This window comes from Momordica charantia, assembly GCF_013281855.1.
Source record: "Momordica charantia cultivar OHB3-1 chromosome 6 unlocalized genomic scaffold, Mcharantia_2.0 BLBB01000006.1, whole genome shotgun sequence".
Classification (NCBI taxonomy): Eukaryota; Viridiplantae; Streptophyta; class Magnoliopsida; order Cucurbitales; family Cucurbitaceae; genus Momordica; species Momordica charantia.
In genome coordinates this window covers 31181382-31196371 of record NW_028275164.1, presented here as the reverse complement: position 1 = coordinate 31196371, position 14990 = coordinate 31181382, and the positions used below count along the sequence as shown (strand labels likewise).

The window sequence follows — 14990 nt, the reverse complement described above, 5'->3', positions numbered from 1 at the left end:
ATTTAATACTTGTAGTTTGTTTCATTATTTGGTTTAAAGATGGAATAAGACAATTTTTTTTTTTATTTTGGAAAAAAAATTATTTTTAATCAAAGAAAAAAGTAATCATATATTTTGAATTTTATTTTTGTTCGTATTAGAATCCACTATTTTTTTTTGGAAGAAATGTGAACTAAATTACTCATAAAAATGCGATTCCGGGAAATAATAAAAAAAATTACTCATAAAAATGCCCTTATTTCCTTTTGTAAGAGTTGAAAAGGTGAACAACATAGACTACCATTTGTGATTTGATAATATTCTATTTATTAGTATTTTTTCTATTAATAAAATGAGGGATGTGGTGTAGGACTAACAAAATAGTTTTAAATGTGTGTGCAAAATTTTAATTTAGTTTAGCTAATTTTAAAAGTTTTGATTTAGACTCATTTTGATAATTTTTTATTTTTTATTTTCTGTATTTAAAAATTATATTTGATTTCTCATGATTTTTTTAGCTTGTTTTTCACAATTTTTTTATAACATATTTTGCCTTCTTAAAAAGAACTTTTTTTTTTTTTTTTTTTTCAAATTTTGACTTATATTTTGGAAATGATTTCTAAAAATTACACCAAAACAAAGTAATGTTTAACCGACATAAACCAACTCAATTGTAACTTTAAAAACTGTAAGATCAAATTGTACTAACTCCAAATTATAGGACACTAAATTGAAACTTTTAAAATTATAGCGAAAAATTGAAACCTATATTCTACACGAGGTGGCACATCGGTTCTTGATTTAAAGTGAACGTCTAGTCAAGTTGAATTGATTATCTACCAACATAACCCAACACCAGCGTGGTGCTGACCACGTACATTCTAGACTCTATCTTTTATACGGGAGTTTTGTGAAGCATTGTGTTGCCATTTAGACACCTCGTACCTGATAGTCAACGAATTTCTCATCAGTGATGAACAAATTTTTTGGCAATATCCACGTCCCCAGGTGGATAAAGAGCTGGGCTCTCATCTTGTACTTAAGTGAGTTTTGTTGGTTCCTTCTCAGCCTCAATGTGTCCAAATTGAGGCCTTGGTCACATGGCTTGCTCTTATCTCATCCCTAACAAGAACTACACTGTGAAAATCGCACGTATCCCATTTGCAATTTAGCCAAAACTTTATTTTCAATTGTAAAAATAAAAATGTAAAAAAGAATTGGTTGGAAATATTGTGGAGGATTAGGGCATAGACATAGTGAAACCCATATGGTACGATGTTGGTGGATGTGGTGTGAAAAGAAACATTGATTAGGCTCTGTTTTGTCCCATCCCTAATTTTTCTTAACAAATGCTCCTCTTTTTAACTTTTATTTACTGTTGTATTTAGTCATGTAAGGTACTAGTATTTTACACCCAAAAAATAAAATTGAAAAAGAAAACTCTTTTCCTATTTTCCATTAAATAAAAGAACCAATTTATTTGTTAATTGTTATTCAATTTATGTCTGTAATTTTTAAAAACAAAAAAAAAGGATCATCTATTTCCTAGTGAAATAAGATGAGAAAATGACAATGTCAACCTCTAGGAAAGTAGGACTTAAAAAGATTGTTACATACAACAAACAAGAAAGCAAAATCAGATAGAAAATGCTAATAGCTAGATTTATAACTATTATTTGGTAGCATGTCTAAAATAGTACTTCATGGCTGTAAAAAAAGAAAATTGTACTTCATAAATTATCTTCTATTTTTTTTTTCAAATCAAAATATTAAATATGTTTAAATCTTATTTTGACTCTTCAACTTCTTGGTGGTGAAACTTTGATTGTTTGACATTTATAAAAGGTATATTTTAGTCCTTAAACTTTAAAAAGTAATTGTTTTGGTCTCTAAACTTTCATATGTATTTTTAGTGATTTTGAACTTTAAAAAAGTAACCATTTTGGTATTGGTTTTGAACTTAAACTCGCTTACCCAATACTCACTTTCAATCTCAGTTGAATGAATATATTTATGTTAATATATTTGTATACATACTCAAAGTTGTGTTATTGATTTCTTAAAATTAAAATAAATGTGAAGGCCAAAATTTTTACTTTTTTAAAGTCAAATATGGATAATGAAATAAATTTAAAAGTTGAAGCAGTAAAACAGACGTTTTGAAACTCGAAATACGAAAATATAATAATTTCAGAACCACCCAAAACGAGATTTAAATTTATTTTGAAATATATGAAGCTATTATCTAATTGCATAAATATAAACAAGAGTAGATCAACCTTTAATTATGCACCACTACCCAAAAAAGTGTGGTTTAGATGATAGCGAAGGATTGGACAAGACCATTGATAGTTGAAAGGCCTTGATTTAAATCCTAACTTGTATTATTTTATATCACCTACATTAAATATCTCTTTCAATATTAAAAAAAAAAAAACTTAATTTTATTTATTTATCTGAACACTGTAAATTTCACCAATTCACCGGAATACAAAACCAAGTAAATAACAGGTAAAAAAAATTTGTGTGAAATATGCTCCATATAACAAGGTATAGAATCATTTTTTAGTTTCTACTTGGTTGTATGACTCATTATTATTTGTTTATTTAGATCACTGTTAAGAAGGAAAAATTGATCTTTTTTTTTCTTTTTACAAAAGCCAATGTATACTGTTAAAAGAATACATTTTATAGTTATCTCGGACTAAAAAAATCAAGAGTTTGTAACTCAACAGGTCAAAATACTCGATTTGAAAGATCGGAGGTTCGAATCGTCACTTGCACATGTTGTTTAAAGTAAAAATAATAATAAAGAAGAATAAAGGAAAAATCAAGGTTTAAATAATATTTTGTTCCAGGTACCCTTTGGCTCTAGTTTATTTTTGTCCTTAGACAAATTATTCCCTATATACAAAAAGTTAACACTAATTTCATGAACTACTGTAATCCACCTTAGGTATAGAAATTAACACTGTGACAGTGAAACCATAAAATCGGAGGCAATCAGAGAGGAGAAAGCATACTCCTTGGAACCAAAGTAAGTAGAAAGGAAGGGGTAAATGGTAAAAAAGAGATGAGAGAAATAAATGGATGAAGATGAAGAAGAGGAGGATTAAATGAAGGGGTAAAAATGGACAACTCCAACTGTAATCCACCTTCCTTTGCAGGCTGAAAATTTGAAGCCATTAAGACGACAGATATGACACTTTTTCCCCTAAATTGACTGCTCATTAACAAATCTCAACCATTACAAAGACAGGGCTTTGATTTATGAACAACACCAAACCAAGCCCCCTTTTGTTTCTTCTTGCCTTTGCTTTCACAAATGAAAGTTTTCAAACATGTTCAAAGAACTCAACTTTGCTAGCTTCTCTCTTTCTTTGTGCAACCAAACAACAACTACAATCCCCTTATCTTCTTCCTTTTCCAAGCACATTTTCTCCCTAACAATAATATATATCTTATATCTTATATATTATATACTATTCGTACCTACAATATAATATTCCACGTCTAGTAATATGATCTAATATATCTAACATAAACTAAAAAGATTTATAAATGTATCAAAATTTTTGAAAAACTCATCAACATATCTCAACCTTGCACATTTAATAGTGTATCATTCATAGATATCTATCAATCTATTGTCTATTATTGATAGACGTTCACTCTACAAAATTGTTATATTTTAAAAATGTTATTCTTTGTGCCGTATTTGTAAATATGAAAAACTATTTGTCACCCGTTACAAATTTTAGAAAAAAAATAAAGTTTTCTACTTTATTTTTTAAATTGTACTGGGATGTTTTGTGGAGATTGAGATGACTGTGTGTTTAGAATTTCTATTCCTAAACTTCTTATTTGTACTTAGATTTACGTACATTTTACCTAGATTTTAATTATTTTATCACATTGAACTCTGAACATAAATATAAGCCCTGTGGGTTTTTTTTGGGGGGACAAAATACCCTCAATTGTTGTTTGATGGCTTTCATTATTGTTGACACTTTTTTAATGTTTTTTTTTTCAAATAACAATTTCAACTAATCCTCAAAGTAACCCCCCTCTAGAGAAATTAATTTAAAAAGATAACTTTGAAAAACAGTCTCTCAAATATATTAATTTTATTATGATTTGATCCTAGAAAAACAAATCGCAACCAACCAAAAGCTCCTCAACTAAATCAATTTAATTTAATTTTGATATTTTCTGTTATTATTATTATTATTATTATCTGAAAAGTTTTGATATTTTCTGTATTAAAAACAGAGAAAAAATCCGAATGATGAATTTGCCTTGCATTAAGAAAAATCTATTTGCAATCAGTGAACCCACCAGAACCGTATATTAATTATTATGTTGTGCATTTACAATTATTTTATTCTATTTATTTTTCAGTACATTTTTACAATTATTTTACACTGTATAAAAGTGCGTGCGCGCAGGTATAATTATCATTTTAATAATTAGAATTATATTATTTTTTTATTTGCGTACTTCCGTCGCAATTTGATGATTAAATGCGATTGTTTGGTATTATGGACCCAATTTGCGTAGTTAATATCTTTAATTATTTCATTTTTTAGTCAAAAAAATAAATAAAACAAAATTTTGTTATAAGTACCTTACTTTTATTTTCAGCCTTCATATGTCATTTTTTTCAAAAGTAAAATAAATCGGTTATTCAATCACATGAGGGAGTTTTTTTTTCTTTATTTGTTATTTTTATATGTTTATTATCTGATTTTCTTTAAATCGTTTGGTGTTTAAATTGACTAATGCATTAGGTACCATGGATCTCTTGAGTTTAGATTTTTACTATTTTATGATATCTTTATATTTTTTTAATGAATAACGATTTTTTAAAACATGATGTCATATTTTTCATAGTACTTAGCACGTCATCTTCCCAACCTAAAATGTAAATCAACAACTTATTATATCAAAAGTCAAATAAAATGTTCTTCTCCTGAGTATACTTAACTGATAATGGATATTTACTACTCTTCTTCTTTACTTCCAATTTGATATACTAAAAAAAGGGTCAACTAAAATGTTCAAAATTTATATAATATTTATTAATTTTTAAGTTAAATTACCAATTTTGTCCTTATAATTTTGACTTGTTTTCAATTTGATTATTGTGATGGTAAAAAAATTCAACTTAGCCCAACTTAGACGTAGTTTCAACTTAGTCCCATTATTTTTAAGTTTCAATTTGATTTTTTTAAACCTCATAAATCGTCTCTAATTATTTCTTACTCGTCATTTTTTTCCCATTTTTACTCATCATGTACCTTAATATAGCCGACTAACACAATAGTCAAATACAAGTACATAGATCCTGAGTATGTAACATACTCAGTACGATAGGTAGGTATAATTTCTCAAATTTGATCAAACTACAATGATTAAATTCAAAATTTAAAGTCTCTGCAAGCAAATAGAAACTAAGTGACACAAAAACGGTAATTTAACTCAATTTTGATAATTTTATTGAATGGTTAATGACATTTTTGCCCCACATTGGATGGGGTTTGGGCAACATTCCCAACCGGGCTTGAACCATGTTAGTTTGGCCCATGATCTCGGGCTTACTTAGAATCATAAGGTCCATGGGCCGAAGAAGGCCATCCAACTGACATGTGATTATCAAAATCACCATATAGATATTAATATTAAATTAAAAAAAGTTGTTAATTTGCATTTTATTCTTCACGGAATCACATTTGATCGAATAAAATCAGAAGAAAATATAATTTGATTTAATATTTTATGGAATACAAGTGTATTGAGTAAGAAAAAAGTTGGTAGCTATCATTAAATTCCACTATTTTATATAATTTCTGATAAAAATGGCAGATGGGACGCACCGCACGAATTTACCCTTCAGACGTATGAGAATCTTAATGATGGCCACGGCCCATCATGACTGTCCTTAATTGGGCTTCTCTCTGTGTTGTTGGGCTTCGATAGAAAAAGGAGTAGGGCCCATCACCGTACAAGGCGCCTATGATTACTAAGGAAGCAGACACGTGTACGGCAAAGATGAGGTGGCAGACATTACCTCATGATGAAAAGACGTAAAAAGTCCAGCAAATGATTAAAATAAAAGATCATTTTTTACGAATTTGGTTGCTTTTTATTTATTAAAGTTATGGGTAATAATTAGGGGAAAAAGGATTAAAAGGGAATAATATTGGCCATGGAACAGCTCGTTTGTTCAAATCAATGTATGATTCATGGGCCCCACCACCCACTAGGTTTTATTTATTTATTTTGTTTTTTTTTACCACGTGGTTACCATCCCTTATAATAATTACATCAATAAGTTTCTTCTTCTGTCGAATCCTTTGGTTTTTTGGGACATTTTATTAATCATAAAAATTACACCACTATTTTATTTTAGAAAACATTTAATCGAGGTGTTGTTTACCTAATAAGAAAAAAATGGAAAGAATTAATCATTGGAATAAAAAGGTTGTAAAATTGAAAAAAAAATCTATAATTTTAAAATGAATATTGGTGTGACAGTGAGTCGAAATTTTCTCATTTAATAGATCTTGAATGAGTGTTGATTGAGAGTCAGATCATGGACATTCATATCTCGATCAAACAGAACTATGCACGATTCGATATCTAGCTGACGAGTTTACCCTAGCTCTTATGCTCCAGAAAATAATAAAAGAAGATGTCTAAAAAATGAAGTAGAAGTTTAATTAGAGAGCAATGAAAGAGGACCGCGCATAAGAGTATATAACTATCCTACCCTTCTGAATAACCTATTCACATTAGTGAAGTGGCTGGATGCAGGGAAGTGCACGTTTGTGAGACCAGAAGTGTAAGAGAATAGTAATAGGTTAGATAGGTAGTGCGACTTTGAACATAATTTAATAGATAAAGTATCAATTGCTTTATTGAAAACTTAACCTTCTATCCACATTTTTTATACTTAAAAAAATGTTGTCAACTGTACCAAATGTTGGGTCGTAAATTGTATAAACAAAGTCTCATATTGATGAGTAATCTATAGTATATTGATGTGGATAATTATCTCTATTGGTGTGAGGCAAAGTCGTGAGAATTATGCTCAAAGCGAATAATACCATCATACCATTATGGAGATACCAAGAAAATATTAGTTTCAATATTTGTATAAATTGCACTTTCGTAGCTGCAAATTTAAGTATAGGTTATAAGGATATCTATTACCATTTTAAGTAGATGGTTCAATTTCCATCTCATCATTTTTTAAAATTATTTTCTATTTTCTGTAATTAAAAAATAGACTTTCTGTCTGTGGTCTCTACTTGAATTACAAAGTGGACTCCGTGATTTTACATAGGGTCGGCGAAGCCCAACATAAAAGGGCCCGGAAGGATAAAGGAAAAAGAATATAACAATAGGAGAAAATCGCCCACCGTGGGGTTCGAACCCTCGACCACAAGGTAAGGAAAAAGAATAGAACAATAAAAAAGTCGCCCACCGTGGGGTTTGAACCCACGACCACAAGGTTAAGAGTCTTGCGCTCTACCAACTGAGCTAGACGAGGTTGTTGTTTATAACATGGTATATTTACGTATAAATATATTACAATTCAAAACTAAAAGTTATAACATAACTCAAACAAAATTCTAATCAAACACTCAAAAGTTCGAACCTCGTCCCCACATGCTGTACTCAAAATCATATTAAAGGAATGTCTAACCTCAATTATTAGAATTTAACCACAAAATCGAGCAAATAGATAATATTCGAAGTTAGAAACAAAATGTTCAAATCCAACTAATTTAAAGCATCTAACTTAAATAGAGAAACAATACTTAGGATTAAGATGTTTGTTGTTGGTCACAGATCTTAAAAATTTAAAATTATATTGATGGTAAAATTGACAAGTTGAACATAATTAAATTGATTAGAAATCTATCTCTGATTTTTTGAATTTGAATTCTTATCCGGTTGTATTGGCTATATATATTCATTACAAAATTGAATGAATGAAACGGAGGTGGATTTGTATTAAAAAAAAAAGAAAAGAAAGAAAAGAAAAGGAGGTGGATTATAAGATTGCAATTATTTTTTAAAAATTTAAGGTAAAAAAAGCTAACAATTAACACTCAAAATTTTCACATTAGAAATAGATGCAATAAGAAAAGTACCCAAATTTCGTGAATTTGCCATTTTTTTCTGCCCCCTTGAGCGACGAGTCAGATGAACACAACACACGCAAATTCAAGAAGCGGTTCGAATTCTGATGCTCGCTTCCGAGCTACAAATCTTATTGAATAAGAAATGCTCTGTGAATGTAAAACAGGCAAGTCAAATCCATTCCCGAATTATCGTCAATGGGCTTCGACATCTCGAGACTCTCTTGGTTCGTCAAATCACTCGTTCTGAGTTCACTTGTGCCAGAATTGTATCCTGTTATCTCCAACGAATCCTTCGCCATTCGCAAAATCCAGATGCCTTCTCGTGGGGTTGCGCCGTTCGGTTCTTTTCCCAGAACGGCCAATTCGTCGAAGCTTTCTCTCATTATGTTCAGATGCAGACATTGGGACTACATCCGAGCACATTTGGTGTATCCTCCACTCTGAGAGCTTGCGCTAGGATTATGTGCAAGTTTGGTGGGAGTTTTGTTCATGCTCAGGTTTATAAGTTTGGGTTCTGTCGCTGTGTTTACGTGCAGACCGCCCTTGTGGATTTCTACTCAAAACTGGGTGATATGAGTTTTGCTCAGAAGGTGTTCGATGATATGACTGAAAAAAATGTTGTTTCGTGGAATTCAATCTTGTCTGGTCATGTTAAAATTGGGAACTTAGTTGACGCTCAGAAAGTGTTCGATGAAATGCCCGAGAAAGATGTTATATCTTGGAATTCAATGTTGTCGGGATTCGCCAATTCTGGAAATATGGATGAAGCGTCCTGTTTATTCCAGCAGATGCGGGAGAAAAGTTCCGCTTCTTGGAACGCAATGATCAGCGGTTACATGAACTATGGAGACATAAAGTCAGCAAGAAACCTGTTCGATGTAATGCCTCAAAGAAATAATGTTTCCTGGATTACATTGATTGCTGGGTATTCGAAGCTTGGGGATGTTGGGTCTGCTCGTGAGCTCTTTGACAAGATGGGTGAGAAAGAGCTTCTTTCTTTTAACGCCATGATTGCTTGTTATTCACAAAATAGCCTACCAAACGAAGCATTAGAGTTGTTCGACCAAATGCTTCAACCCCATGAGAATATCCAACCGGATGAGATGACTTTTGCTAGCATTATATCTGCTTGTTCTCAGTTGGGTAATTTGAATTATGGTAGTTGGGTTGAATCGTATATGGAAAAGCTAGGGATTCAATTGGATGATCATTTGGCTACTGCTTTAGTAGACTTGTATGCAAAATCTGGAAACATCAAAAGGGCGTTTGAGCTGTTCGATGGTCTGAAAAAGAAGGATTTAGTTGCTTATTCAGCTATGATCTTTGGATGTGGGATAAACGGTAAGGCATTCGACGCAATCGGGTTATTTGGAGAGATGCTAAGTGTGAACATCTGCCCGAATCTAGTGACATATGCTGGCCTTCTTACAGCGTATAACCATGCTGGTTTAGTTGATGAAGGCTACCTTTGCTTCTCCTGTATGAAGGACCATGGACTTGAGCCATTGGCCGATCATTATGGAATCATGGTGGACCTGTTGGGCAGGGCAGGGCGGTTAGAAGAAGCACATGAGCTTATAAATAGTATGCCAATGCAGCCTAATGCTGGTGTCTGGGGAGCCCTTCTCCATGCTTGCAGGTTACATAACAATGTTGAGCTCGGTGAGATAGCGGCTCGGAATTGCTCGAAGTTGGTGACCGATACAACCGGTTATCGGTCTCTTCTAGCCAATATTTACTCTGCTGTGGAGAGGTGGGATGATGTTAAGAGGCTGAGAAAAACCATGGGAAATAAAGTATTTGCCAAGATATCTGGGTGTAGTTGGATGGAGCACTCTGAAATTTGAATATCCTTCGCATTTTGCTCGGAACAACCTTCTCCGACGAGAAAACAGAGGTATTAAGTAGGGTTAGAAAGATTTGAATCTTGAATAAAAATTTTAAAACAACTACATTTCGTAGTATTAGTTTATTTATATTTTGTTCTCTTTACAGCCAAATCTCGAGCGATATTAATGACAAGTTTGCATATTGGAAATGAGAACATAGTCATAATTCTCATGCCTGTCCTGTTCCTAATATTTGAATCTTTGATCATTAGTTTGTGACTTTCTAGTATGGGAAATTCGAACTTGCGACTTTTAATTGGAGATAGGTACTTAAGTCTCATATCGAGGTTGACAATTTATGACTTTAAATCACTTCGAAATGAATAATTATTTTCATTGGTCTCTTTTGAAATGTCATGAAATGCTGATAATATAACCTTATTTGCATTTTTTAATATATAATTACAAATCAAATTAGACAACTAAATTCCATTGATTAGATTTGGGGTATTTTGAATGTGTTGCAAGAAATATTTTCGATATTTACAAATATAACAATTTTATGATTTGTAAATATGATAAAATTTGTGAAGTCATATTTTTGTTTTCTTTGTTACTCTAATTTTGTTATCGCCATTAATATATCTAATATGAAATTTATCAGTCACATAGAATGATATACTCTGTCTTAGGTATATTTCTCAAAAAATAAAAATAAAAATACTCTATCTTAGGTATATTATCGATAAATCCTTTTTGGAGTTTAAGTAACATTGTATGTTTCTTATTGATACACTAAGTGTATAAGTGATATATTCAGTTGTATCAATGTGACACATCTATTACTATTCTTAAGATCGATGGTTCAATCCTATAGTCGAGATCCCTGTAAAGTATATGTGCTTCATCACTAGACTATAGTCAATTTTTGTTAATTAAAAATATTTAATAAAGGGATAGAAACAGTAATGAAATGGTTAAACTGACTAAATTGAAATTAAATTTTAAAACACAACATATAAAAAATGTAATTTAATTCTTTTAGAATAATATATTGCAACTAAGAAAAGAGAATTGAATCTACGGTCTAGTACTCAAAAAAAAAAAAAAAAATCGAATCTACGGTCTAAAGAGCAATCTATTAGTTTGCAAAGTTTAGGCTGGGGGGAAGATATTTCACTTTCAGTAATTCATAGGATACAAATGAGCTTCTCAAATATTTGACTTTTTGATTTACTAAAATTATTTTTTTATTCTTTTAATAAAATAAATATGGGGTACGAAGATTTAAATTTGGAATCACATTCGCTTTTTATTATTTTTCCTATAAAAGAAACTTCCATGTAAAGATATGTCATGCAATTATTAGTATTAGAATATGTCATACCAAAAAGAAAATGCATTATTGTTATAATTTACAAATTAAATAACTTGCATTATTATCATAATTATTATTTTTAGAATAAGTTGCATTATTAGTATACGTCGTCACGTCAATTTGTTGATATACTATTGACGCTTAATTTCAAAATTAGATTTAAATACATTTTTTGTTTAATTTTCGTAGTACCTACATTTTTTTGTTTGCAAAATTTCATATTTATTTAATTTTAGTTCTTTTGTATTATTATCATTAAATTCTGGTATTGTATTTATTACCAACAGTGCTCCAAGTTTTATGAAAATGTTGTTTTTTTTTTTAATTCAACAACATGTGGAAGTTTGAGATTCAAACTTTGAACATTTTAATTTTAATTTAGTACAGGCCTATCACTTTCCATATATATTTTTTACGTAACCCACATACTTCAATATAATTAGTTAACATAATAGCTAATTAAATTTCTAACTCATTGTAACCTAAAGAAAAGCAAAAAGTATATCATGTGTTAACTTCGGTAATGATAAGAATAATTTTGTGAAAAACTTAACCACTGTAAGGAACAAATTAAAAATGCTAAAACTACACGGGTCAAATTTAAATTAAGTTCTAAAAAAAAGTTAAAATTCAAAATTATAAAAATAACTAAATTTAAACTTTTAAAATTGAAGAAATATTTAGTTTGGTTCTGGATTTTCAGTTTTGGTTCATGTTGATTTTTGTTCCTTCAAATGATCGTTTTTATTTATGTGCTTTTAACTTTTATTTATTTTAGTTCCTATACTTTTAAATATTCATTTTAGTAGTCCTACTTTTAAAAATTGATTATTTTGATCTCTTTTTTTTCATTTTGATCTTATTTATTTCAATCACAATATTAGCATGATATTCCACTCGACACTCATTAAAATTTATAGAAATGTAGCATTAGTATAAATTCGTACTAAAGAATTTCTGTTGTGTATAAAATTTCGTAAATAGGAAACAAAATGATCAATTTTTAAAAGTACAGAAATCAAAATAGACGTTTTAGGAGTAAAAAATTATAATCATTCAAATATACTAACTAGAGAAGAAAAATAATATTTAAAATTTTAAAAAATATATATATAACCATAAATTTATTATAAGATTAAAGAGTTGAATACGCGTGTCATCTCATATTTTGGAAGTCTTGAATTTCAATACGAATATGATGCCATGGTCGGCTGCGGGCGGGGCCCAGCGAAATCCCCCGAGACGCGAGAAGAGAAGGGCGTTTTAAGCGAAACGACGACGCTTCCGTTGTGGAAAAGGACCATAAAACAAACCCCCGCTGAAAAGGTAACTTTCATGAACTCCCAAGTGTCAAACTGTCAACTATCCCTTCCCCAATATTTCAACTTCCCTTCCAGTAGACGGATTCCGAATCTCCCCCGCCGATTTCACTTTTTTATGTCGAGCAGCAGTTTCCGGCGCAGAATTCCGCCCACTTCTGGTCTCTCCAACAACATCAGACGCCAGAATCTCTCTCCGTCCCCGCGCCGGGCAACTCCCCCCAGAAATCGCCGTCCTTCCAAGCCCTCCAAATTCACCAGATGCTCGTCCGAGCCGAACCTTTGGACCGCCGACGCCAACGCCAACGCCGATGACGCCAACGCCGACGCCGGCGATGGAGATGAGCGGTCGGAGAGGGAAGGGGAAGCGATTCTTTTCCGTCCGCATACGTTTTCGGAAGCCTTTGCGTCATCACCTCTGTTGATACCTTCCCCCCGTCGAGGCTTCGAGGTTATACTTAGGGCTCCGATTCTGATTGGTCTATGATTTTTGTCGCCTTGTTTAATATATAATTTAATTGATGTGTGTAAATTCTGCAATCGATTTTTCCGCCGAAAGGAAGTCTTCTTCAATTGAGTTCCTATTGTTGCGAGAGCTCGCATTTTGATCGTCAAATAACCAGAAAAGGAAAGGAAAGGAAAGGAGGAATAATTAATGCGTCATTATTGTCTGAAACTAGTTCCTGATGTATATGCTTGCTTCAGGGCCAAGTAATCATCTGATGTTGCCTTTTTTACTCTTTGATCGTATTAGTTGAGATTTCTTTGAGATTTTTCCTTATATTAACTTCATGAACCCATCGTTTGGAATCAAATTTCGCAATACAAAGAAAAACCGATTCATTCTATGCTCATTGAAAATCCAAGACCCTGATCGCGATTCTGAAATGCAGGGCTACAAGAAGGATGCGAAAGTAGTGATCAATGTGACTGTTGAAGGGAGCCCAGGGCCAGTTCGAACCATGGTTAAATTGGGATCTAGCGTGGAGGAGACGATAAAGCTTGTTGTCGCCAAATATGGCGAAGAAGGAAGAACTCCAAAACTTGAGCGGGATTCAGCATCGGCGTTTGAATTGCATCACTCGTATTTTAGCCTCCAAAGTATATGAGTGGAAATCTGTTCATATATTGGCGTTTGTTTGCAGCTTCTTCAAATTGAATTGCATTGTGTAGTAGTAAGCCTTTTTTGGTGTTTGTGTCCTCTGCCACAGGTCTTGACAGGGCAGAGATAATTGGGGAAATTGGTAGCAGAAGCTTCTATCTTCGGAAGAGCAATAATAGCTCTGGAGAAGCTGGTGATTGCAGTCAAGAAATTGGCAAGGAAACCAGAGATGTTGCTGTTGCTCCACCAATTCCTCCTGGGTTCTTGCTTACCGGATTCATTGCCAGGAAAATGGCCAAAATTGTAAGAAGAACGCGTAAAATCTGGAACTTCATAGTCTGCTTGAAATGAGCCTGAGCCTAACCAGTTCTGCAACTGTAACAGTGACACACCATTTTATATGCGTTGCTCTCTTTAACCTTATTCTCCAATTTTTCTTTTCTACTAAACCATTCCACCCAAATAAAACTGTACATTTTTTTTTTCTTTCGAGACTATTACATTTATAGGAGAGTGGAAGTGGAACTGTGGGAAGGGGATTCAACTCCTGAGAGGAAGCATTGGACCAGTATACATTTGTCGTGGGATGATATATACCTACTTATCAGTTAACACCTAAATCTTAACGTTGTTGATGAATTGAGACGGTTGCAAGACTGTAATGGTAAATATTGTATTTGTTATTGTTATGCAATATTGAGATAATTTAATATCATGACTTTTACCCACTTAAAGATAACTCAATCAATCCAAATGTAGCATGAGCCAACTTGAACATAATTTAATTTGATTAAAACATATATCTTTAACCAAAAGATTGAGGGTTTAAATCTTACTCCGACATGTTGTTCTACTTAAAGAAATATATAATTCAATGGACAAAATACCTATTATCGTTGTTAAAATTGATGGTTCGATCTCTCATTCTCACAACTACTTACACTAAAAAAAAGAAAAGAAAAAACTCGCCTAGATGCAACTTTACTCTCTCTTTTTTAAAACAACTTTTAACTGGTAGTCACATGTGAAATGATATCATTTTAGAGAGGAAATAGTTTTGGGAGTTAGGATGAAATATTGTTTCACGTGTCATATGATATTTTGTCGAGAAACAAAATTTTCAAGGTATCAGCAAATCATAGGCAATAAATGAGTTTTAGACACCCTCTCACAATCAAGTAACAAAAACAAATAAACCAGAGACAACCATAACTTCAACTTTAACAATTT

At 31.9% G+C, this 14990-nt stretch overlaps 2 protein-coding genes and 1 non-coding gene across 4 annotated transcripts; 2 read left to right on the top strand and 1 right to left on the bottom strand.

Moving 5' to 3' along the window:
* Positions 1-7461: 7461 nt before the first annotated feature.
* Positions 7462-7535, bottom strand: TRNAK-CUU (transfer RNA lysine (anticodon CUU)). The gene has a single exon. It is a non-coding gene; the product is annotated as a tRNA-Lys (tRNA).
* Positions 7536-8034: 499 nt separating this feature from the next.
* LOC111022884 (Tetratricopeptide repeat (TPR)-like superfamily protein) lies at positions 8035-10195 on the top strand. The gene has a single exon (XM_022300179.2). The coding sequence runs from the start codon at positions 8237-8239 to the stop codon at positions 9977-9979; it is 1743 nt and encodes a 580-aa protein (XP_022155871.1). The 5' UTR covers positions 8035-8236; the 3' UTR covers positions 9980-10195.
* A 2399-nt stretch (positions 10196-12594) lies between these two features.
* On the top strand, positions 12595-14475 carry LOC111023648 (PPR containing protein). 2 transcript variants are annotated; one of them, XM_088124885.1, is made up of 4 exons: positions 12595-13109; positions 13552-13759; positions 13870-14063; positions 14254-14475. In XM_088124885.1, exons 1-4 carry the CDS (start codon positions 12675-12677, stop codon positions 14377-14379), a joined length of 963 nt encoding a protein of 320 aa, XP_087981011.1. In that variant the 5' UTR covers positions 12595-12674; the 3' UTR covers positions 14380-14475. The 2 variants fall into 2 exon arrangements, with proteins under 2 accessions (XP_087981011.1, XP_022156812.1); XM_022301120.2 differs by having other exon boundaries at positions 12612-13109; positions 13870-14475.
* Positions 14476-14990: the final 515 nt, after the last annotated feature.

Excerpts from the sequence above, each read along its gene's own strand:
- LOC111023648 (XM_088124885.1), top strand. The coding sequence starts at position 12,675 with ATGAACTCCCAAGTGTCAAACTGTCAACTATCCCTTCCCCAATATTTC. Across the intron at positions 13,110-13,551 it reads CCCCCCGTCGAGGCTTCGAG|GGCTACAAGAAGGATGCGAA; the intron begins GTTATACTTAGG and ends TCTGAAATGCAG. Across the intron at positions 13,760-13,869 it reads CTCGTATTTTAGCCTCCAAA|GTCTTGACAGGGCAGAGATA; the intron begins GTATATGAGTGG and ends CCTCTGCCACAG.
- LOC111022884 (XM_022300179.2), top strand. The coding sequence starts at position 8,237 with ATGCTCGCTTCCGAGCTACAAATCTTATTGAATAAGAAATGCTCTGTG.